Source organism: Pholis gunnellus, assembly GCF_910591455.1.
Source record: "Pholis gunnellus genome assembly, chromosome: 1".
Taxonomy (NCBI): Eukaryota; Metazoa; Chordata; class Actinopteri; order Perciformes; family Pholidae; genus Pholis; species Pholis gunnellus.
The window spans coordinates 22034749-22059703 of NC_136528.1; the positions used below are offsets into that span (position 1 = coordinate 22034749).

Genomic DNA, 24955 nt, shown 5'->3' on the forward strand with positions numbered 1-24955 from the left:
TGCCAAGGCTGGCCTCCCTAAGCAGAAGACATCTGCCCACTTCCCCCAATTGACTCTCTGACATCTAATAACCTCTTATTCATATCTACTTGCCAGGTGGGGGCAGCAAAAGGTTCATGGTATTTAGGGTCAAGCTGAAAGTCAATACTCAAACTCTGGGGTACTATAAGAGTAGGCAAAAGCCTGAGTGGAGCTCAAGACCCTTCTGTTTCCTTTTTTCCCCCTTTACACTAGCTGTTTTGCTTTTTTGATCAGGGAAAAAATAGACAGCTTCTAAGCCACATATAACAGCTAATGTTGCTAAAAAAAAGTATGCTTTGACAGGTTTTGCCTTTTTCGTAAAACATTATTTCTTAATACAGATACAAGACACTTAAATGAGAAGACATGCTAATACAACATCTAAGGTCTTCCTTCTGACCCCATCATTCCCTGCTTCCCAGTAGAGCGGAGCAGATCTCAGCAAGCATGGATTCAAAGTGAGTGCAGCACGCCCAAGGTCAGCCTCTTAGCCTCTGGTAATTAAAAACAAGCCCTCTGAAGGCAGCAGAGGTTAAACGGGGAGGTTCACTTTTCTGCCTGCGACATTACACTGAAATTACACACTCTGCCAATAACGCTAGACATCTCAGAAGTATGATAAGCAATTAAGACCATCTGCCCCTGTTTGTTTAGTAAAACAACAAAGCTGATACTATAAAAAAAACACATTTATTCATATTTGTTTTCCTTCTGCAAACGGATGGAGCATAATGCTTTACAATAAGAAAAAAACTTTCATTGAAAAAACAAATGTGTATCTTTTTTTTACTTTTAAAAAGTCAGTCACAGCATGACAATAGTGCTGGAAAATGCAGCGGCTGATATTTGTCCGATTTCTTGCTGCCAGCAATGATGGAGCAGTGCGCATTTATAACTGCAGGAAATACACACAGACAAATTGCCTTAACAATTCCTAATCCAATTAATATCCTCTGCATTTTACGTGAGGTGAGCATTGTCTAATGACTGCCACACTCTTGAACACATTCCTGTCTCTTTGTGTGCGAGTGTGTCTGTCTGTCAATGTCTCATTCACCTCTGCCTGGCCTGGGCGCTGAGCACTGGGCTGGATATGAGGGCATTAAGTGCGCTTCAGTGCACCGCACCATTTAAAAGGCAGTACAGCGCCAGCCCCGTTTGCCACAAGGCTTGTACAGGCTCATTGCCCAGGGCGACCGGGCAAGCTGACCCAGGCTAGGCCCAGATGTCTGGAGTGGAGGAAGGCGTCCTGGTGCACTGTGCCGATGCTTTCCAGTATGGCCCAACATCTGTCTCATCTGCTGGCACCCAACCTGCTCTGCTCTAACCCCTCCTCTTGCCTTTCTCTATCTTACATCTACAGTATACGTATATGTTGAAGTCTATCAGTTTCTCTTTCTCGCACATTCACACACAAACACAGCCCATCATCTGTAAGTGTGTGTGTGGGTTCTCCAGGCCCAGGGGCCCCAGAGCCAGCCCTCCCATTCAGTGCAGCTCACTGCATTATCCACTCTATCTGTCCATCTGTCCCTCTGTTCACCACTGCCTCTATCCAGCTGCTCACATAGCCGTCCTATTAGCCAGCCTTCCACACACAGCTAGCATCGCTGCACTGCTCTGGGTTACCTTCAAAGACCGAGCTCCTCTGCTCATAAACACAGAAACAGCTGCTCTCTACAGTATGTCTGTACTCTCTTTTCTCCCCTCCTCCTCTCTCCCTCTCTCTTTCAAAGTCAAAAGTGCTTCACTTGTTAATGATGGAAGCCGTTTCTTCACATCTGTACTACAGAGGCATTTACATCCAAACAAAAGATAATGTGCGGTTTGCTACTCTCCCATTTTCTTCCTGTTTGTCCCTGACTGTGTAACACTCTTTCTTATCACTCTCGTAGTCTAAGCCTCTGAGTACTCCTTCAGATGTGTCTGTCTGCTTGAGATCTGGTCCGGGTTGTCGCTGAGCATGTGGGCTGCTTTTCATCTTTACAGTGAGAGCATTAGCTGAGGCTGGGCCCAGGTTTATCATGGGCCTAGAAAGATGCCATGGCAAATACGGCGGATGGTAATTGCGGCGTTAAGTCTTAACTCAAGCGGCTCGACTTCCAGCTCTATAAAGCATAAGGATGTGATGGGCCTGGACAATTCAGGGGGGAAAAAGCAACACACAGACAGAATGAGCAAAGAAAAGAGGATGGGAGTAATTCAAAGAGAAATACAGAAACTAAGATACTGAGAGAGGGTTCAAGATGTGGATGGGAAATTGGAAAAGCAAGACAGTGAGACAGAGACAGCAAGCGATAGAAAATGGAGCTTTGACTGATTGAAAGCAGAGGGTTTCTATTTATTTAGTCCTAACTGTGATACTGCATACAGAGAACCCAGATGTTCTGTTTTATCCAATAACACTTTCTTTAAAATGGCTTAAACGCTAAAGTCTGCTTCCAATGATAAAAAACAGGACTTTCTCAAAGGTCCTCCTCCTGTTTACTGGTTCTGTAAAAAGGACAGGTGATGCAAGGTATAGCGTACAAACAGCAAATTAAGTGCTATCCCAAATCGAAAATTCTTTTGTGGAATTAGGGAAATCCCTTTCTTGCCTCTTCACTCAACTGAATATAGTAGGTGTCGGGACAGATTGGGGTACAATCTGAACACAATTTCCTCTGTTAGGTGAGAGGTGTCAGTTGTAATCAGGGAAGGACAGGCAGGGATCGAGCCATTGTTTCCTGCTGGTCCTGGGCTCATCCCCGCTCTGTGTGGCTACTAATGAAGAGGGGCATGTCGCGCTGGATAGTTTACCCGCCTTCTCTCCTGTGAGTTGAGGACGAGAGCCAATCTGTCAGGAAAACATTGAGTGAAATTGCCTTGTGGTACAGCAATGCCTGGTGACAGCCACTTGCAGACTGCCAGCCACCGGAGTGATGCTACCACCTCGTATTGACAAGCAAATTACAGTCTCCAACACTCAAACGCATCCTGGAAGATTCATTTACATCCATCAGCTCTAAGCCTTTGTTACCTTGTTGGGTTTTCTTCTCTTTGGAGAGCGAGGGCGGGGAATAGGGGGGAAGGATCCCAGACTGTTATGACAGAGGAGATTGTGAAGCGGCTACGTGGCCAACATTAAGACTGACGGAGCGGCTAGCCTCACTGACTGGATGGCTGATCACATTACCTCTTCAGCATTGTGGGAATTAATTCTTCCAATAAGATAATTTTTAAGGTTCATATAATGCACAATCTAAACTGAGTAAATTGGTGAAAATTATACCTTGCCATGCAGCTGACAGGAAGAGATATTTTAATTTTGGGGGGCAGCCTATTCAGCCATATGTGTGGGGGATTTTGTGTGTGTGTGTGAGGAAGATGAAGAATGGGCTTGGAGGTGAAACTAGAAAAGTTCAGAACAGTTTAAATGTTTAGTGGAGTATCGTGCTTAAATCACCTTATTTCATTTTATTTTAGTCATTATTTTATCCCAAATAATCTTACCAGTGGCGTTTAAATTACAAGTTGCACCATCATAACACTGGACATAATGTGTTAATTTCAAAGTAGCTGTCACATAAGACACCTCTGGAGTGCAGCTCAGATACTACACTGCACTACTTTCAACTGAAAATAAATTGTTCTTATTCTGTTCTCCTCTGGTGATTTTGTTATTTGTACCTCTGAACCCTCTCTGTCAAACACACACTTACTGGAGTATACTTTTCAATAGTTTCATTTTGAAGGAGAAGAGGGTGCTGAAGCTATTATTGCTCCGGAGTCAACTCTAACTTAATTCCAGGTCTGGCTTGATATGATGTTTTTAATCATAGCAGGCTCCCAGTGCTTTGTAGAGTAAGTGGTGGCAGTCACATGGTTTGTTGATCCCAGCTATGTAGAAAAGGGCATGTTTGACTTGCCTTGCTGTTTTAAGGGGAGTCTCTATGCAGGGTAAATAGCAGCCAGCAGGCGGAATATGTGACAGGCTGACAGACTTCAATTAATGGAAAATGCACCTCTTTTTGTTTACTGTGTTCTGTAAAGGTCAGCCAAGTCATGGTCTTGGAGGCACTGTTTTTGCCCATTCCCAGGGTTAGATACATAATCAGAATTAATCACTCTCCCCTCCTCACCCCAACCTTCAGATATATGACTGTCTCATCTGACCTCATACACCATTATAAATAGAGTCTGCATGCCTGTCTGAACTACCACTCCTTTCCAATGGACCTCTCCATGATACACAAACTAAGCGACACACATACACTCCAGAAACATATTCACATACGCAGCCTCCACCTTTTGCTCTCACAGACACACATCTTCAGACATGAGCAGACTCATTTAACACCTTACATGCTTCCAATAGCTCCTCTCATGGCTGCATAATGACGCACAACTCCAGCTGCGTGTATTGTTAGAACTTGCCAAGGCTCGTTAACACTGACAGTGGTAACCTCAGAAGGACAAATGCCACATATATCAGTATGCTAAGGGTTCCTCCCTCGGTCTTGAGCTCTCTTGTTTTATCTTGACATACTTCTTTCTGCTGTTGAGCATCACATGTTGCAGCTTTCAATAATGTTTCCCTGTTGTTGACAAAGCAGCATTGGCCATTTAACTAACCGTCAGGATAACTGCTTTTCACTCCTTTATTTGCTTCGTTTGCATCCAAACAAAGGATTTATCGTTTCAAATAGACTTAAGATCTAGAATTACTGCCAACTGCAAAGAAAACTGATAATTGGAGAAGCAGGGCAGCTGAACAACTAGGGTTGTTATTCAGCCTACCGTTTCTACTTGTATGGTTTTGTTTATGGAAATAAAAGTTAACAAGGGAATCATTATCACTAATTTGGGAACAAAGATTATGCAGAAGCTCAGCGAAGCCCTGGTAACAGTAGTGACAACTTAAAGGATGGAACGAAGACAATTATCTATATTAAATATTATGGCCTCAGGTTAAGCCCTGACCTGGGTTCAGCTTTTTTTAAATGCTGTGTGAGAAAAGTCTTGGAGGAGCCTGTAGGGCGTTGGAGCCTATCCCAACATTTTATGTGGCACAAAACCCTGCTCAGCCTCACTGTGTATAACATAACACAACTATATATTAAAATTACTCAGATTTTTTGCCTACTCTTTCTTCTCAGTTGTCTTCATCGCAGAGATAAAATATTACAGTGGCTCTACAAGACAAAAGCAATAATAAGGAGATTCTTTGCTTACACAGTCAATCGCCTTCTGATAAATTCACTGGCACGCGATTAAAGCAACTAAAGTGATTCTCATTCTCTTTAATAACTATTATCTCCCTAACTCCTCTGTCTGCTAGAGCTAGTGGGGATAAATCCTCTATAAAACAGGATAAATTACATATGTAAGGTGATTAGCGTGTGTGAGCTGGGGGCCTCCAGGATTATTTAGTGTGCAGCTCATTACTTAGCGTACAGCTGCTTAGCCATCCTTTCTACCCCGGGCTTGGCGGGAGTCCCTCGCATTCTTTGTCATAGTATACATACCTGAAGCTGAAGGGGGCTGAATCCTGACGCTGCTGCAGCTGCCATTGTGGATGGAATGAACTGCACCGGGTAGTTATCACCTGTCAGAGAGGGAGATAGACAATGCATACAGGTTCAGACAATGAGCCGGCCCACAGCGACCAGGCAAGTGCCAACAAGGATCCTGGGCCCTCCACTACTTTACCACAGCAATGTGGCACATTGCAACGAGCCCTCGGCTTCAAGCCCAAACATCTGCATGAACAAAAGGGTAAGCTGGTTTGACTGGAGCAGGATTACTTAGGTGGTTCCACACCATTCCCTCCTTCCTCCACCTGCACAGTACTCCTGGAAATTACTACTACATAGTTTACAAGTTCTTTTAAGGTTCATGTGTTTAAGGTTCATGTGTGTGTGTGTGTGTTTGTGTTCAGAATACATGTTGAATATCTCCCCAGGTATTTCATTAGAGAATTGTAAAGGACCAGCATGTTCTCTCAGGCAGTTCATACAGCTGTGGACTTGCCTGGCTATTGTTCAACACTACATTGTTTGTTTCTGAGTGATAGCTTTGGCAGCACAGTGAAAGCACTTGTATGCGAACTGGTTATAACAAGTGTGTAGTCACAATAACAAGGTTGAAAAAAAAACACACACATTCTTAACTCGCGTATCACTGTGATCAAGCAAGGAAGAATGGGTGTCCAAATGGTAGCTCTATTTATTACTACTCACTACTGTTGGCCTGCCATCAGCACGTTTGTCAGCAAGGGATATAAAAATGGCTGCTGCATGAATGATATCCACGGGGGTGTATAACCGAGTACCAGACACTTTCACACACTCAACCTAGTGTGTTGAGACGGACAGAACAGCCCCAGTGAGACTCGGCAGCGCAGCGTTCATGGGCGGGTGGGGGGGGTTAAAGGATGTGTCTGGAGGAGGTGGGGTGCACAAAGGGAGTGGGGAGGGGTAGTTGCCCTTCGCTCAGACCCCACTTCTGCCTGTCACTTCTTCTCACAAACATATGGAGCCATTAAGCCACAGACAAGGTAAATGTATATACCTTCTCTTTCACTTTGCCCTCGCCTGCTCGCCTCACTTTGCAATCTTGTACAGCACAGCACAATGTGATACAGGCCATGGAAATTCAATCCCCATTTAGTAGCAAATAAAATCACACAGCAGAAGTGGTTTCAAATAGTGCTGGCTTGGATGTGCGGGGGTACACTGTGGTTATTTCTACACCTCCCTTTTTTTGGTATCGCTTTCTCTCCGTCTCCCTCTCTCTGTGCCGTCTGTGACGTAGGGGTTGGGAATAATAAATGGCTGGATGTCTTTGGATGTCATGTGAAACCTGGGGAGGGTCATGTGCTAAGTGAGCACACCACCACTGCTGGGGGGTCTCGGGCTCCAAGGTCTCAGTCTTGGGGGCACACAGTCGAGGCACCAGACTCCAGCAGAATGGGCGCTGTGCCAGGTTAATGTCACTGGTGAAAGGGAATTACATTTAAAACTGTGTTTTTTATTTTACTGGCCATGGCTGGTCCCATGCCCAGAGCCTGGACTCTGAATGCAAAGGGTGGGGGTGCAGGTGACGCCATGGTCACATCAGGCTATATTTCCCTGCTCATGCAGTGCCATGAAATATAAGTCATAGATCTGCTGAGGGTTGACAGATGTAGCGGAGACCTTTCTTAGAACAGATCAAATGATGATGAATGAAGTATATGACGACAATCCTCAAACTTGATCTTCTCTTTTCACTGGCTTTTACATTCTATTGAAATACCAAAGCTGTTAGCAGACAAACAGGCTTACATGAAAATAAGAAATATCAGATGGAGTAAAACAAAAAAACTTAAGTCACCAAACTTAATTTAATTAAGAAAAACAAAATACATTGTCCTAAAAACCTAAAAATACAAGATTTGAAATAAAATAGCACAAGGGAAATGTCAACTGTCAGCAGGATGTCTATGTGGAAGACTGGCAGAGGAGCCCAAAGACTATGGGGTCATTCTGCAGGTCCATTAGAGGCACATCAGACTGAATGCCACCATGTCTGTGTAAACAGGGCAAACAGACAGGGAAGTCTATTTGTTTAGAAGATGAGTTGATGTTTCTATGACTGTGCTTGTCTACCATGCAACACCAGGCCATTGAGCACAGCCAGTGGATGGGGTGATGACTTACCACTACGGTGCCAGAATGACTCTGTTGCCATGTGAGCACCACAGGGCTTGGGGTCATAAGCAGTGGTCCCTGGGAGCTTTCTCATAATGATAACATCAGATTAGTGTGCCTTAGTCTTGGAAGTGAATGCTTGGCCACTCACTTCATGGAGAAAGGACACGGCAGCATCCTGTATACACTGCAGGTGGTGGTGATAACATTGTACTTTCTGGATATATAGAGTATATTGTGTTGGCCGTGGAGAAATAATAGAGGTTTTCAAATACCTCTCCTGACTACACGAGTGATTTTCAGACCCCCTTTGCTTTTTCTTCATGAACTCATGAATTATGCAGGACCTATACACATGGCGACCCCTGACCATGATTCCGTAATAGCTCCTGTTATTTGAACTAAAACATTTTCCATGTCAGACCTATTGCAGAAAGCACACAAGTAAAAGACTCCCCCTCAGGCACTTTGTTTAAGCTGTCATGGCTCCATAGTTCCAAAATAGCTGACTTTCTTTTTCATCCTGTGGTTTTATAGTTAATTCATTAACTGCACTACCACACCTTTTAATGTTCTGCTGCAAACCTGCTGACTTCCCAGTGCTTCTTTTTCTGTTTTTAGACCTTTTCCTTGTTCCAGTACTGTTTTATAACAACCAGGAGGACTTTCCTTTTTCAAGCTGACTCATAAATACTTTTCCCCTGGGCAGTGAGGTTTTCACTGTATCTTTATTTGCATGTATGGGAGTGAAAAAAAAACATATAAATGCAGTTTAATTTGATTAGATAACTAAGAGACACATCTAAAAACAATTGCTAGGCTCTGGGACCAAGTTAAAGGTGGGTAAAAGGTTAGACTGAGAAGAAGGAAGCATTTTAAGCCATGGCTATTTCTTTTTATATTTAAAATAAATACAGTAGTATGTGGTGGCACATCTTTAATTCTCTCAAGGATATAAGGGTGTATGAGGTTACTGCTTTGGCAGGGCGTTGGTTAACATGTTGAAACAATTTTTCTCAAAACCTTTTTCTATTTTGAAGGCTGTGGAAGGCTTCTCTTTTGCTTAATTCAAACAGACAAAGGGAAAGAAAGAGGCATGCTGTTACAGGCAATAAAAACAGTTATACATGTAGAAAAACCTGTTCCTGACATCATCCCACCTATCCACCTAGTAATTGTCTTTTAATTACTTAATTTCACTATCAAAAGACATACTTGTGTCAAACTGTGAGAGAGGAGTTGCTCTCTATGCATATAACAAGGGGAAGACTTTTCATGCAGGGTTCATCTCCCTGACCTCCAACAGTGGATACAAAACAATTGCAGAGCCAGCGCAGTCCTGAAATATTCTTTAATGTTGAAGACGTGTTGACGTTCCATTGGCTTCTCTCCCTATATCTATTGTTCCACATGGACTATAACATTCCCAGTCCTGAGTCTCAAGTCCAAGTTCAGATAGAGCCGAGCATGCCAGCTGCCTCAGGTGTGAATCAAGCATTTGTTTGTTGCTGTGCGAGTGTAGCAACTTTTAGACAAAAAATCATAATTATGAATTTAAGTGTAAGGTAAAAGGACATGGCAAGTAGAGAGAAAAGGCGGAGGACAAAATGAATACTTAAGTTGCATACCTGGCTTATAAGACATTCCTGGAGGGAAGAGAAATCCTTGCTGGGCGGCAGCTGCTGCTGCCAGAGTGCGTTGGTCGTGTGGAAAAATGGGGATCATGAGCGGAGACATGTGACCCTGGACCTGCTGAACAGATAGGGAGCAGAGATCAGAGAGAGGCCTAAGCATAGGCATGGTACACAGAAACACAGAGCCCACTCAGAGGGAGGCCAGATCACAGCTCCTGCTAACGCGTGCTGACAGGGGCTCCGCGGCCCTGACGGCCCTCCTGTGCTCACACAATACCTGGCCGAGCTACGCCTGCCCTTAATCCAAACCACAATTTCACCTCGGTACATCAAAGACCCCCACATATGCACATATTGTTCCAGCATCCGTTAGAAAAAGCAACATGCAGGAGAGAGAGCAGAGAGGCTCAGTAGGTCCGTACGGATTCTTTCGAGAATTACTGTACGTGTTGAGAGAAGCATTCACCGGCACGCTTGCTGTTGCAGTATACAACATGTTAGCAAGAGGATTGCTGATCGTTTTACACAGGAGACCCTCACCTCAAGGGGAGATCAAATTCTCACATAATCTTGGATGACCACTTATTTAGATGATAAAAGCCTAAAGACAATCCAGTAATTTACTACAACAGTTTTCAGCAAAGGAAAAATAGCAGGCAGTTGAAAAATGCTCGCCGCTTGCTGTATTTCATTTTAATGTCATTCTCTGACTGTCTATTCCACTCACATATTAACCTTCACCATCCAGTCTGTTGCTGACTTGCCTACTGGGAACATCAACCCAAACCCACTGCATGTGTGTGTCAGGGGTTGGTGAGTAGCTTACGTCTCAAAAGTGGTGCGTGGGGGTTTTGCACACATGTTACAAGGTCCAATCTTACTGTCATTCTCTGCTTCCTGAAACTCTATGATGGGGAGCAGCACGGCTACCATGGGCCTGCGATGGTTAATCTAGCACTGAGCCAGGCCACCTCAGGGGAACCTGCCTGGAAAATGGGTTAATAAAGGTCATCCCCCAAAATAAACACTTTACAGAATGTTTCTCCATTCAGCCCTCCTTAAAATCAACTCGCAATAAAACGGGTCTGGGTGCAATTACTGCCGCTGCATTGGGGCATGAAATCAACCTGCTCTGAGCAATGACTTTTCCCCCCATGTTCTGGCTGAGGTCTGCTATGATATCCACTTTTTCAGCGTGTGCTGCTCCCCCTGAAGACCCTTTCCTGGCTTAGTCGCACCCAGTTTCTCTCAAAGCTAGCACGCCAAACCTACTTAAAACTACTATATTGATCTGTCTAGAGGTGCAGAGCTAGACTGAAAACTAAATAAATAGAACCATTTTATGCCTACTGAGCTTTTACAGAAGTGCAAGTGCAGAAAGTGCATTATAGAAGAATAGAAAAGTATGTAATTCTTCCAAAAGTAAATCTGTAAAATGTGCTGTTGCTGAAGAAAAATAAATGGCCAAGGAGACTGCGACAAATGACCTTAAATAAAACATTGCTTTATAGGGATTCGAGTTCCAAGTTTCCAGGCTGAATGGATGAAAGATGAATCTTGGCCTTGCATGTATGGAACATATGGAAAAACACAATAATTAATGTCACAACATGAGGTAGGGCCAGTGACAGGCGGGGGGAACACTGGGGAACACAGCTTTTCTCTGTCTGTGTATTTGGACTGTAAAACCAGATGGAGTCTGTTGCTGAATGTGCGGTAGTCACAGGGCAGAAAAGGGCTCCCTTAAGTCCACATCGCTCCAAGTATGTTACATGTGTTGCAGGGTAGTTCATCCATTTTCATGAATTAACTAACATGCCTCAGCAGTAAATTAGAAGTTACTTCTATTTTTTGAAACTAACTTATTGACTGTCAAAAATGATATATATATAAACACTCTCCTAAGTTAAAACATCTTTGCACGACCGCTGTACATGGGCAACTTTATTGGTCTAATGTAAAAGATGCTCATAAACAAAATTCTGACCATACTTCTTCAAATCAAAACCAGCAAAACAAACTGATCCACGACCAGCTGCTTCATGTGAGGAAAAATGTGTCATGATGCTAAACAATGAAAGAGCCATTTCAATATTTTGTGATTCACACAATCAAACATTGTTTTATAAGACCAATGTGAATGCATTTAATTGAATTAAATCATACAAGAGATGTCTACAGATTATATACACCGAGAGACAGACAGCAAAAGGCATCAGACTTGGACGTATTTCTCTCCAGTACTAAATGTATCTGCGATATCAGCTTTTATTACTTTTATTATTTTAAAATATGGAGCAGAATATACAAGATTCACCGAGGCAAGGCAGAGTGTAAATGTGCGTTGAAGGGGAAATAAATGCATTGAGTTTGAATAGCTGTGATTTGCAGTAATGAGCTCCGCGCATTAAAGTTTAATTTACGGCAACTAATGTCAGAGAAAGGCAAATCAAAATCTGAGGAGCTTCAAGGTGGCAACAAACAGTGGAGGTTAGTTGAGCTGTCAATTAACAGCTGGCTCAGTGTCTGAGCAGATTAAAACATTTTCACAAGTGCTTTTTTTGACTGTTAAAGTAAAGTAGAAGAAGTAGAAAAAAAAAAAATAAAGAACTATATTAAAAAAAACACACAGAAACAAATTGTGTTCATATGTGTGGCTTCCACTCTCCCTCTGTTAGGACAAACCCAGACCTCCCCCCTCCCGTTAAGAGTTACCCTCAAGTTCATCTATGTATGGGCTGAGTGCCCAGGATATTTCTATTGCCAAGATGATCTTGAGGAGTCTGAGAATGAAGTGGAGCAGATGTGAGCTGGGCACTTGGGCAGCGTCCCCCCTTCTCCTCGTAAATACAGCGGCATTGTTGTGCTGGCACTGCTCTTCCTTTGTCTTAGCACTGCTAAGTACTGGATAATGTCATTTCACACCATCTGCCCCCAGGCTTCATTAAAGATACATGAATGGGCTATCTTATGAGGAACAGGTGCTATTGTTTGTCCCTCAAGACCCAGCACTAAGGATCTGACTCGGAATACTTGAAGAGGAGCATCTGTAGTGATCAGTCAGACAGACTTGGCTGAGGCCCCCGTCTCTGCCAGCAAGCACTCCAACAGAGGTTTCTGGGGGAACTCAGCCTCCTTGCAACATGTATCATCAATTCAGATGACCTGATGAAGTCTGTATCAGGCCAGCACGCAATCTGTTTCACTCTCAAGGAGACGCTGGTGTTTGATAAATAGAACCAACTTGCAGTTCTACTTTTTGTTAAAAAACTAATACGGTTTTAGTTTTATTTCCAAAAATAATTACAGGACAATTTATTATTTTTGCAATATTTAGTTCAGTCACACCTTATCCTTAGTAGTACTATTTGACACGTTTCTTTTTGCGAAATATAAACTCTCTTAGTTTTGCTTGTGTGTGTTATTGAGAAATACTTTATTCAACCTCTTTTCAATCATATACTCGATCATTAATTTCAGGATATAAAACTTAAAGAGTACAAATTAACCAAGTTCAACAAGAAATCACTTACAGTCGATCAGCTGACTGTACAATGGTTTACAATAGCAGCCCATCCTATAGGGTCTGACTGCAGACGACGAGTCAGACGACTCATCTCTGATATGTAAATGCACAAAGTTAAAAAGACGGGGTGGACTTGAAAGAGCTCCCTTTATTTATCCTAGCACTTACAAGATACATTCACACACCCACACACACACACACACTCAAATTATCTAGCTTTAATACTGCATTAATCCATGAATGCTGTACTCTTGCAACTAATAGATTTATTTTTTATTATTCCTGTAAGGCTTACTTGTGGTGAAATACAAATAGCACAAGATCAAAGATGCACTTTTATAATTATTTTTTGACAAGCTGTGTGATTGAAAAAACATTTCACTTTTTACAATTTTTTTACAGACTTGTATTAAGCTCAGGTAATGCTATATGGTATTTGTGCCGTGAGTGGTGTTGTTTTTATAGACATGTAAGCATCCACCTACAACACACGAGCAAGCGGCTCCAAAACACTGAGTGCTAATGGAGATGTACAGCGCATTACAGCACCGACTTGGGCCCCTGTCAACACCCATGTTCCTCACTGTCTGTTATAGCCTCTACAAAGCACCCGGGAGGCCTTAAACCCCCCTGCTGGCTTTCCCTCTGAACCCCCTTACACTTCCATGCACTGATCCACACTCAAGTTTGCTACTCGCTATGCACCACAATGCGCCATGTGAAGGAAACTGGGAGAGTTTTTGTTTTTACTGCCAGAATCAGTCAGTATTAACAAGATTAAAAGACAAAAGGGGCAAAAAAGACTAACACCTACCTCATTCTCACTGGGGTTCATGGTTATTAGGTTGAAAGGACCCGTGAGATCCTGGGTTTAACATCCTGATTAATTGCTACTTGACACCTTTTAAAACCCCTCTGACACATATGCTTATCTTGGATAGAATCTGCATAGGAGACTTGTGAAAGTAAAACCCCTTCAAGTATTCTATAAACATACTGACAACAATACAACTGCAAGCTGCCAAAAATTGCTGATGAGCTCATGGTGATGATGTTCTTAATTCTGTACAATAATTTCAATTATAATAAGCGCCTTTCCCATTAGGAAAAGATCACAATCTCCAGTAATCATTTGGAAGAGGACTCAAGTTTCACTGACATCTCATTTTAATAAAATTACTTCCACACTTTAGTAGCTGTCAGATCCGCAGCTCTCGCTAACCTTCTCTTTCACATTTTCTATAGAAGGGGTTCTGTAATTTCACCCAGGGAGGATAGACTCCAGCTGTTGCTGTAAGAACTGATAGTTCACACTTTGTTCCCCCCCCGCTCTCCGCTGAGCTGCACACCGAACGCCTGCGAGTAGAAATCACCTTTTGTGATCCATTTAAAGGGAAAGTGATCTTGAGGAAGCTGGCACGTCTGGCTACATCCCAACAGCAGCCTACACAGTAAAACTGACACTAGACAGCAGGATATGTTTAACACCCGCCACTGTGTACACAGCCCGCTGGGTGTACACTGTACTGGAGCCTAACCAGGAGGAAAATCACTCAGTGGAAGCACTTCTGGGCTGTTGAATCCTCTGTGTTGCTTCAGGATTTTTTCCCCCATGAAACAACGGTATTTAAGCACATATTACTCTTTCACTACAGGTCACTTATCAGCCGGTTATACTGCATACACTGAACAGTTACTTCGCGCAGCAGAGGCACACATTGATCGAACGGAGATGTGGTGGCGTTTGGATTTGTCTGTAGCTAATGGTAATCAGACAAATAGATCAATACATTTGCACCCGACTTTGATGCTCCAGAGTTCAGGTCTTCCTATTACCACCCACTAGACTGAAGCACATTATTCCAGCTTTCCTGCTCTGAAAATAGGCGCACAGGAATTGGGGAGGGCAAATACACTGGAGGGGTTCAGGTCACTAACAAAGGGCCCTTGTCCTGGTCAAGTCTCCGACCTTTCCCCTCACTTCTTTCCTGCAGTCGTTGCACAGCAGCCTTCCCCACGAAAGTCAAAGATAGATAGCTAAAGCAAAAAGTCAACAGTGTACAAGCACTGGACTGAAAAAAAAGCCCCATAATAATTTCTCTGAATTGTTGGGGTGCAGCTTTAACCCTGACAGCAGGCACTGTTTGCTCAGGTTTAAGTGTAACATTGCACATCAGTCATGCCTGTGTGTGTATTACACTGAGTGCTGTTCAGGATAAAGTGCAGCAAATCCAGACACTTGAGTGAGGTCAGACCAGAGGGAACAACCAATAGATGACTTCTTGTTCCACTAATTCCTTACACAGTAAAACAAGCCTTCTTGGAAAACAGCCATTCCAATATGTCTATATTAAGTCGATGGGAGCTTGAAAGCAGGGTATTCCATCCCTCTGACCCGCCTAACACAGCCCACCCCAAATCCCTCCACTCCAGCCCTCCTCCATCTCCTCGCTCCTCCTAACTTCCGTACAATTCTGGATAAAGCGGCAGGCTACTGTTTGCTGAAATACACTGCCTGGCATTTACAGCATTTCTGCACACTGCTTAATGTAGTTTCAGTATTAAATGTTGTAGGAAAAATAATAACAGCTTGACCTCAAGTATGGTGCAAAATAGGCAGACAGAAATAAGTTAAACACATTTATAGATACAAGTCAGTGCTTGGGCAAGAACGTTTAAATGATGCATTGATACAAAAAAAGTATTTTTAGTCATGAAATGTGATCTGTGTAGGTTTAGTATAAATTGTGTATATAAAGAAAATTGTACTAATTATTTCAATGAAATAAAAAAAAAGATTTATTTTGAAAATGAATATCAAAGTCAAGCCGTTAGATATGTTCTTACCTTTTAAAGCTTTTTCATTGGTGTATGTTTAAGTGACCAAAAATAGTTTTCATGCTTCAGCTCTCTATTACATTACACTGTGTGTGTAACACAGTAAAAGCAAAATGCATTCCTAAACGCTGACACAATGAATTGGGTGCACACAGCAACACAATCCTGCTTTACACCCTTAACATGCAGATTATTTTTAACAGGAAATTCAGTGTTATATTTCCAAAGAATATCGGCTCTTTTTTGGGGGGTAGGGGCATACATGGAAGTAAGAATTTTAAAAAAAATTGTCAAGGTCTGGCCATAAAATTAAGGTTCGCAGTAAACTGGCCAAATCCACGGGGACTCCCTCAAACAGCATGTGTAATGACGGGAAAGAAGAGAACAGACATAAACAAACGCACAAGTGGGTTTGGGGCCGGCATCATTATCCTGCATATACATCCTCGCTATATGGAAATGAAAATAAGTGAAATGCCTCAGACCCTCATTGCAGGGGGGAGAGTGTGGTACTAAAGAACATTGGACATGGGCTAGTCAGATAGCCAGCTACAACCATGTGATGTGAACAGGGTAGGGGGAGTGGAAAATAGAGGGATTTAATGTGAGGCTTATCAAATATTGTGGTTGTTTAGGTTTAAAATGTCACATCTTCAACACTTTGGAGCAACTAGAAAGACACAAATTATCTGTACAATATTTGGTGTTGTATAAAAGAATTGTAATTATATATATATTCCCTTTAGAATTGACCATGCCTCTATAATATTTCAATATGAAGCATTCCTTTTTCATTCATCATATATTTAAAATGTGTCGGAAAAAACTCTTTTGCAATTATGGGAAACATTATTCTCTCTAATTGCAAAACAGAAGACCACCCCTAGATTGTGTAATGGTATTGTCCACACTACAGCTGGCTGTCCCTCTCTGTCTCGTCCTCATAGACTGAGGCTCTGTCTTCACTATTACCTCCCAGCTGCTGAGGCCACACATAACAACGGGGCTCATTCTGTTGTTCAGCAAACAGCATGTCTGTCAGGAGGGGCAACTTTATTGGAGACACAAGTGCGATGAGACTTTCAAACATGCTCAAATATCCTTGCCTGATTTTTACAAAAGATCAAACAAAGAGAGGTAATATGAGGACTTGTTTGAAAAACACTATTTAGGTTGAATTATATTAAAGTAGTGACACAATTTTAAAAAATGGTCAAAAGAAAAAAGAAGGTTTTTGTTTCCCAAAAACAAAAACCTCCTTTTTTGCATCGGTCATGGGCTGAATGCTTTGCTTTGCCACCCCAGTCCTAAGAAAACACGCGCCCTTTTCTCCCTGCCGGCTGCCTGTACACAGTAGAGCCCATTAATGCGGCTCCTTCTCCCTGTGAGTGTGCCCACTGCTGAGGACGATAGCCACGCAAAGCCAATGCAAAGACAAAACAGTTTGCACAACATTAGCAGAGAAAACATAGTCCATGCAGCGAGGGAGTGGAAACTAAATCAACATCACACTGGAGGATGTGTTCTCCCTCAACTGATATTTTCCCTACGAGGGTCGGGGTACAATGGACTTTAAGTGTAGGAGCTCTGCTTTCATCCAGGGAAGGTTTGCGGAGCTCTGAACAGGTGCTTTGTAGTGATATTTAGACTGATTTGTCTGTACAATGTATGTAAAGAATATCAGGATTATTTAGCTTCATGAAACAGTTTTCTGTCTTGTGTAGGTTATTCCTTTCACTTGTGTGAAGTGACGGAAGGCTTGAAGTTTGTGTCATAAATTAACCCGTCCCACGGCTGCTTTACAAACCCCTCAGGTGACTAATTTTAAGTAGACCCTCAGGTGTGATTTCACACATTACAGCCGTTCATGTGGCACCTCTCAGATGGAGCCTCTTAATTATCGCTGCTTAAACTGCTGAGGTGTCTGAATACAAAGGCCAATTACACATAAGCATGGCTTTATTGTGTATTTTACAGCAATAATGGATCTATGTTTGTCTGCATTCACATTACAAGCAAGCAAACGTCTTATTTCACCGCTTCTAAATAGACTCAATTAAACCAGTGATGAGTTGTTACATTTCATTCACAAAGAAAAGGAGACAGCATCATATGCTAATGTCACAAAACCCACAGACCGTTCAAACAGCATCTACTGTTTATTTTCCTAAAGCCAGACTTTGTTTTAACAGATAAATGGTATTACATACCAACTGTTTAGCTTAATTTGTAAATTGTCACTGACATTGCTGAGGTAGTATCTCGTACACCTTCTTGTGCATCATTAATTTTAACAGGGCCGCGATGGCTTCATTGTTTAAATTGCACATTAGTTTGTTTAATGTCAGCATTTCTTCTGCTTACTGACAAGAAGTCACAATTCATAACTAATTAAATTGATCCCCTCCCTCCCCGCCGATAAAGTCCACTGAATATAATTATTTGTATCCAAGTGTCAATATATTAAATCACAGCGGCTAATGAGTCGGGTCACCGCTTTCTTTTATCTTCAGTCTTGCATGTGCACATCTTCATCAGCTAACAGTCTCCTTAAATGGAGGATGAACATGCTGGACTGAGCCTCTCTGGGCGAGAGCCAAGCCTGTCTGACTAGGCTGTTAATGCCCCCACATAATCCTACTAGCAGGCTAACACAGAGATCCTCAACACAAGGGAAAGCACTGGCAGTGCAGCATCCACACAGGGAGAAGTGTGCACACAGCAGCACACTTAAACACACAATCATTTCCCTGCTCTATTATTCTCTTATTATCATGCTAACGGTTCCAATCTAGCTGTGCTAATTAGGGGACTTACACATTCTCTTTAACAATGTCTATTTCTGTGCCTTTTTTTTTTGCCAGTGCATTAATAAGAGTCTCACACTGAGAAAATAATTTGTGCCGGGGAGACAACAAAAGCAACTGAGAAAACACAAATTAGCGCTATTATCTTTGTGCAATTACCATACAGCCCTGTGTTTATTTAAACTCATCTGATTGATTTAAAATATTTACCATAATGTTAGTTTTGGAGTCTTTGCGTCTCTAAATTGGTAACCAAACAGAATCAGTGCATTCACTTACTGTATTGGATTGGATAGCATGCATTTTCCATTTTTTCAAAACAAAGAAGTGATTACAGAACAGTATTACTAAAAGCCAATTTATCATACAGGCCAAACACCAATTTGATAGCAATTGTTTTGTTCATGCTGGGAGATCTGGGTAGATAACTATTTGATCAGCAAAGAAAAGTGTAATACATAGATAAAAAGCTTTACATAGAAATGGTAACTAGTCTGCTGCAGGACATAATGTAGAGGAATCAGGCTGTGTAGGGCTTGTGAGGAAACAGATAATACAGTCTGATACAGGCCAATTATTAGGGGGCAACTGCTTCTCAGTGACAGAGACCTTACATTGACTTTTGGTGCAATCTAAAGCAACAGCCATCATTATAAATACAAAAAAAGAAAAACCCAGCGTGTTTTAAGTGGGCAGACTCTACAGCCACTGAATACAAAAGACACTTTAACAGAACTTCCCCTGTGACGTATCCGGTTTCTTTGTAACAGACGGAAATGGGAAATCCATGTGCAACTGACTCTACTAAAACTATATTAACTCAAAGTAAACAACAGCATGTAAGATCAATTTGTCTGTATTAAAACAGAAGTAGTGTTAAAGAAAACAAGGACCTATTCACCTGTGAAGAATTACTATATATCCTTGTTCTATCAGACCAAGGTCGGTCTCAGTATCCGTTGTCCTGTGTCTCATCTCAAAACATATGCTTTAAGATCTAGTGCTTGATTGTCCACCTTTAAAAGCTAAATGCTGGTTAAATGAAAGACCTTTATCATTTTACCATCGAACGTCTGCATGCCCCTGACTGTTTCTTTACACCATTAAAGACATGTGATAAAGCCTGTAAGACTTTGACGTATAGGGTGGACAACAATATTCTGGCCCTTTCTCTTTTAACATCCAGTTTCTCTTTTTAAATGGCAGGGATACACACATTCTGTCTTTGTGGACACAAGGTTAAAGGTAGGCTGCAGTGGCACAGATAATGTGTCTGTACTGTTCATACAGTGAGGTTGGAATTTGAAGCTAGGCCATGTATAGGAAGAGAACGAAAGGTTAAAGCAAGATAAATACAGCCAGACCTCCTTGATGAACAGATCATTTAAGTTTTCAAAAGCAGTTGTGTAAACAACACGGTATACAATGGCGCCCATAGAAATGGATTATCTCTCAGATCCTGGATCTCACAGTGTCACGGTTGGCACATCAATGCCACAGCCAATGACAAATGACAATGTCATGATATTGTGATATTTTTATTGGATAAACACTTTAAATGAAATGATTTAGATTAAAAGTGCCCCTCTGTTTCATCAGGGGAGCTCAGTTTCCCCCAGCCTGTTTGTGAAGATAAAGTTCACCCTGACCTTTCCGCCAATATTTATTCTCTTGATGTGTGCATCAATGCGTGGGTCCCTGTGTGCCTGTGTACTGTACACGATTGCCTCTGTGCATGTGTATGAGTACGTGCGTGTGAGAGTCAAACCATGGTTTGTGTCTTAACAGACCCATCCTTGAGGAATGCATGAACTGGGGTTATTAAAATGTGAGAGGTGAGGAGATGGGTGGTCACTGCATGGCTATGGACACTACCGTCTCTTGAGTTACTTTGAGCTCCACATCTCATGAGGGCATTTTATTTTATTTTGTGACCAAAGAGACTTTAATGTCATATTCTGTCATTTCCACTCTATTACTGCTCATGTGTATTGCCTTTAACTCTCATGTACTGTAACAAGGAAGTGCATTTGAAAGAAAATGCCAGACAACAGAGTGAACACCCTGATGATCAACATGCTGCTGTATAACTGTTTATCTGCTGCGACTGCTCATCCATTAGGAGCAGGAGAAAGTGGGAGTGACTATGAAACGGAAAGCCATGAAGAGGAGACTCAAATAGTGTGCCTGAGTCAAAAACAGAACAGCGCGCTCATTATTTCTTAATCTATCGGTAATCTCCCAGTCCCTACACACAGACTCAGAGACTTAAGAAACGTATGAGATAAACCAGGTCTCTGCTAATATATATGTTTAATTGTCACACGTGTCTTGGTGGTGTTTCAACTAAATCAAGAGTTAATCTCATCCTGAGATTGAATTAGTGCCAAGATGATTTCAACGACGAGGATGGACTAAAGGAATACAAACAAGCTGACGGAAAAACACACAAAGCCTTGAAGCTTTAACTTTTGATAAGCCTCTAAAACTGCAATCATCTGTTATCTTAAAACAAGTGACATTGTAATCCCGAAGGACAAAGACTAAATCTCTATCCTTCTCTTGTAGGAATGATGGGAAAGGATAAAAAGAGAGATGGCTATTCAAAGGGGAAACTTGATTAAACTGCAGTCTGCCTTCCTCCAAACCTCACTAACTAAACCTCTATAACTACACACTTCTTACAGATTCCCTCCAATCCACATGCAAAAGCCCCTTGAAATAACACATATAGTGTGCCAACAACAATCTGCACTTGCAGTCCCCATGGTTTCATTGTTTGGGCAGTTTACAATGTCCACTGATGTGATCAGTTACATTATCAATACAAGACCTTAGCTTAGGCTCTCTCTTGGTTTCCTCCCTGAAATCAAAACAGAAGGACTTTGATGGCCATTGGGGTCTCCAATAAAGTTTAGTGCTCTCCATTCTAACAGCAGAGTAACTCAATCCCTCAACACTGCTTCCCACTTTACTAAAAGTCTGTAACATGCAGGCTGGAGGCTTGTTTACAGAACTAATTAAGTCAAAGCTGTTATATATTAAAATGGCCAGGGCATTTTTAAGAGGCAGCAGTAATGAAAACAGAGTGGCAAAAATGCTTGACTAACTTGCCCCTGACTCTCTTTTATCTACTGTCTTTCCTACTCTGACTTGAGAGGAGGGGCCATCACCACACTGGATATTTGGAGGAACTAGGTTAGGGAGAAAGAACATCTTCTGCTTTAAAAGACTTGCTGATAAACAATGTTGCACGATCAAACTTATTTGAAGTATTGAGAGTGACTCCTGTTTGTTCTCGGTAGGTGTTCTGTCTGCTTCGTGCAGCCAGCCAAGGCTGCTGGGCAGTGGAATAGATGGTCCGACCATGGGACTCTTTTGTTTAATTGTTGATGTGGCTTTTTCTTTTAATCAGGGAAGATCTGTGGCACATTTGGTCAAGGGAGAAGCTGGCTAACTGGGCTCTACAAGAAAGGACTCTACTTGTATCTCTGTTCAAGTGTTTGAAATGGATATTTAGAAGTACATTCCCATGCACACTCAACCCCCCACACTCTCTCAAAACTATGCATCAAGGAGAATTTTCAGGTATCATTTGCCTTTAACTTTGTGATGAAAGCAAGAGCCTTTAAAAGTGAGATGCATTAGGGCTGTGCCCTTATGCTCAATGAGCATAAGTGAAGGACCATCCATAATATGAGTATACTAGTCCCTCAGTAGTGTATAAGGTACTTCATTTTAGAGTGTTTTCTAGACAGAGTGTCGTGATCTGTGCTTCTCTCCAGTGGAATTTTCTAATAGACTGTCCACTGTTGAAGTGCAAGGTCCAGACGTGTGGCTTCACAAGAAGATATTGACTGTATGGCCTTTCTCTTGCAAAGAGCTCTTGAAAGAGGCATGTTGATGTCCTGGCAGTAGATCTGTCTGTTGCGCGAACTGATGTTTAAAACCAAAAGTTTGCTTTGCCTTAGTGTGTCATGAGAACAACCTGTGTTAGATGCCCCATAGCTAGAAACTGCTTTTTAGAAAATAAAATAGTATGTATTGGGAGGAGTGCTAAAAGGTGCTGGAGGAACAATTTGTTGCAAGTAAACGAAAGAACAAGATAGGGAGTTGTCAGTAAGAAGAACAAGCAGTGGAGGAGGAGGTGAATGGAGAAGGATGTGCCTGACACTAAGCACACCCAGCAGGATAACGTTAGCTCCACACGGGTAGTAAGACTCACAGCCTTGACCGCTGCCAGTGACCAGCTCTGGATAACCCTGGACTGTCTGACCATGTCCCGCTACATGCTGCCTGGGTGGTCTTTCACTACACAACTCTGCACTGTATCACACTATTAGGCACAGGCAAACATACACACACGAAGGCCATTGATAATGTCTGGCATGAGATGCATGGGTCAAAATCTAGAGCAACACATAAATGTAGGAATTATAGTAGGAGAAAAAAAAGCACAATGTCAGGCACACAGCATAATGACAATGTAAGTTTCAGTATTGTGCATACCACATTGCCCTTCTGGGACCAACTTGCTTCAGAGGCATTTACCAGCCTCTTTCATGTCCCCCACCACCTCCAGGCTCTTCTCCATCAACAGGACTCATTAGCTGCTGCTGCCCCCCACCCCTCCCCCTCCCTTTTTTTTTGTTCGTTAAGATGTGCTAATTATTCTCCTCCATATTTTAAAGCCCTCCCAAATTACCAACAGGCAATTAACATTTGATGAGAGTGATGAATGTTAGTGTGACACAAAAATGAAAGATAAAAAGACAAGACATTTTTAAAAAGTAAATATCATTGCTAACAGAAGTTAGCAATGATATTTACTTTAATGTCTAATTCTATTGATGCGTACCATTAAATCCAGACATGTGGTTCGCCGTGACAGCGGTGGTGCGCCAATTACACGGAGGTGTAATCAGCGTAGAAGGAGTGAGAGATGTAAGCTGCCGAGTGTTAGAGGGCCAACAGAAACACATTCACTGACCTGGATCTGTTGTTGGAGGAGGTTGATTTTGTGCTGCTGCTGCAGAAGCTGCTGCTGTTGTCTTGCAATCTGGTTGGAAACAGAAGTAAAGAAATGAAATAATTCCTGGTTCAAACTAACAAAGAGAATAAGGAACTAAAATCATGTGATCGGCCTACTTTTTTGTTTTTTTTCAAGACAACATTATATATATAGTAGGAAATGTGCTGCAACTGCAGGTACAACACCAGAGATACTGCTCTGAAATGCTATCCAGGCCATTAGAATATGTTAAAATAGTGGTTACAATGAAAATAATAAAGGTGAGAAAGCATCAGATTAATATGGGACAATAATATAACATTTATTTTCATAGAAAAACTGTGGTTTTATAATGAAATTGCTGCAAAATCTGACAAAAACACATTTTCAATTTCCAAATGAACATGACATGACCTGTGCTGAACTGCACAGTCAAAATTAGTGGTAAAAGAGAATAAATGATTTACAGGACAGACGGTCGCGGTTATGATGGAGATAACTGGTGCAGGCAGTGAACGAACGGGTGGCAGACGTCCCTGCCGCCCCTGAGTGACGAGTAGCCACACCGCAATCCTTCTAATCCCAGCAGTCCCCCGCTCTACATGCCCACTTCATTGAGCATGACAACCTAGTTTTAAGTGTCATTTAATTTTAATTTTTAAATATAATTACAAAGTGTTCACTGTAAGATATCGGTCGTCTGCAAATGTGTCAAGATTAATTTGTGCTGGCTTCCTCACGAGTGTCAACAGTTAATTACTGTGTTGTATCTTGATGGCTTGATGACATTCTGGCTCTCAGCAGGCTCCCGCTCTCTCTCTCTCTCTCTCTCTCTCTCCCCCTCTCTCTTTTCCATTTTAAAAATATTCTTCCATTTTGAAATAAGATCAAATAATAACATATCTTATATCACTGTTCATTTAGGCTGCAATGTCCTCAAAGTCTACAGAGTTGAGTGTAGTTTGCAAATGAACATCATTGATTGAAAAAGGAATCAATACTGTTAATGTATTATTAGTGTACTATGACGAAATGCATCACTCCAAGGTATATGGTCTATCTCTTCATTTACCACAGGAAGGTCTGAGAGTGTGTGAGGAAAACTCTGAGTGAACTCCTTGCTGATAATTGACTCATAGCCATTAGGGGGGCTAGTGATAATAAAAGTGTCGCCCGTGTGGATAGTTTGTGTCCTTATTTCTTCCCAGACATTAACACACTTCATGGCCTCTGCTAATTTGCTGATTTGTACAATATGGCTCATTGGCCTGATTTGTGCTGCAAATCTAATGCCAGGCTTGTTCTAATAGGAGTCGATTTATAAGATATAGAGGACTTCCATGTTTAATATAACGTTTAATTCGCACATTCCCTCGCATTTGTTAGTACAAGTCATAATAACATTTTCCTACCACGCAGCATAAATGTGAGCGAGAGAGCATGAC

At 41.9% G+C, this 24955-nt stretch overlaps 1 protein-coding gene across 2 annotated transcripts in view; it reads right to left on the bottom strand.

Moving 5' to 3' along the window:
- sox6 (SRY-box transcription factor 6) overlaps positions 1 to 24955 on the bottom strand; it is a 124488-nt gene that overhangs the window by 24710 nt on the left and 74823 nt on the right. The window contains exons 8-10 of one of the 2 annotated variants that reach the window (XM_079164702.1): positions 23490 to 23558; positions 9323 to 9443; positions 5529 to 5608 (exon numbers count right to left, since the gene is read on the bottom strand). In XM_079164702.1, coding sequence (XP_079020828.1) covers positions 5529 to 5608; positions 9323 to 9443; positions 23490 to 23558 — 270 coding nt within the window. Of the gene's footprint in view, positions 1 to 5528; positions 5609 to 9322; positions 9447 to 23489; positions 23559 to 24955 lie in introns of both variants that reach the window. The other variant, XM_079164701.1, reaches the window with a different exon arrangement.